This window comes from Coregonus lavaretus (assembly GCF_964263955.1).
Source record: "Coregonus lavaretus genome assembly, chromosome: 13".
Classification (NCBI taxonomy): Eukaryota; Metazoa; Chordata; class Actinopteri; order Salmoniformes; family Salmonidae; genus Coregonus; species Coregonus lavaretus.
The window spans coordinates 9,033,395-9,034,109 of record NC_140000.1 but is presented as its reverse complement, the minus strand read 5'-3'; the positions used below and the strand labels follow the sequence as shown (position 1 = coordinate 9,034,109).

The following is a 715-nucleotide window of genomic DNA, read 5'->3' as shown; positions in this document are numbered from 1 at the left end:
CCCCAACCATAACACACAACCAAAACACAACCTATGTGAATACAACAAAGACAGGAATAAATATTAAATATACAGTACACTCATTGAAAAACAAATGCAAGCTCTAGATTTTTAAATTATCTGAAATAATCAACAGATTTACTAATCTATCCAAGGGCCAAATCAAAGCCCAGCTCAGCCTAGGTGTGACAAGCTCTGTCTAGGCATCACATACAGTTACATAGTGTCATAGACAATGTGTGTGAGAGAGAGATAGAGGAGGTCTGAGCTGAACTTACCTGCAGTCTGCAGAGACACAGAGCCAGCCAGAGTCCACAGCGACAGCAGCAACAGCACAGAGTCCATCCTTCCAGTCCTGACCCTGGTCTCAGCCGTTATGAAGGAGGCACAACAGGAAACAGAACATTTTGGGGAGATGGGAACAAAGGGGAAAAGGGGGGCGAGAGGGAGGGATAAGGTACAGCCCGGGAACACACATCTGGTTTGCGTTGAGTGTTTAGAACGCGGTGCAAAATTCCATTGTAAATGACCTTTCACCCATTTATGTTGATAGAGCTGAGAGAAGGGGGTCAAGGGGTCAAATAGAGCAGCTGACATTACCAGTGTCCCACTCACACACATACAAAGACACACACACACACCTGTAATCAACAGGGTCTACAGATCAAACAGTTACAGGTTCTATTATTATTACCTGAGCCAGATAACACACACA

At 44.5% G+C, this 715-nt stretch overlaps 1 protein-coding gene across 1 annotated transcript in view; it reads right to left on the bottom strand.

Moving 5' to 3' along the window:
* LOC311140466 (beta-2-glycoprotein 1-like) overlaps positions 1 to 372 on the bottom strand; it is a 26,837-nt gene extending 26,465 nt beyond the window's left edge. Inside the window, exon 1 of the mRNA XM_084175537.1 lies at positions 279 to 372. Within this exon, the coding sequence (XP_084031663.1) occupies positions 279 to 345 (67 nt within the window). The 5' untranslated portion in view covers positions 346 to 372. The remainder of the gene's footprint in view (positions 1 to 278) is intronic.
* Between the last annotated feature and the right edge of the window lie 343 nt (positions 373 to 715).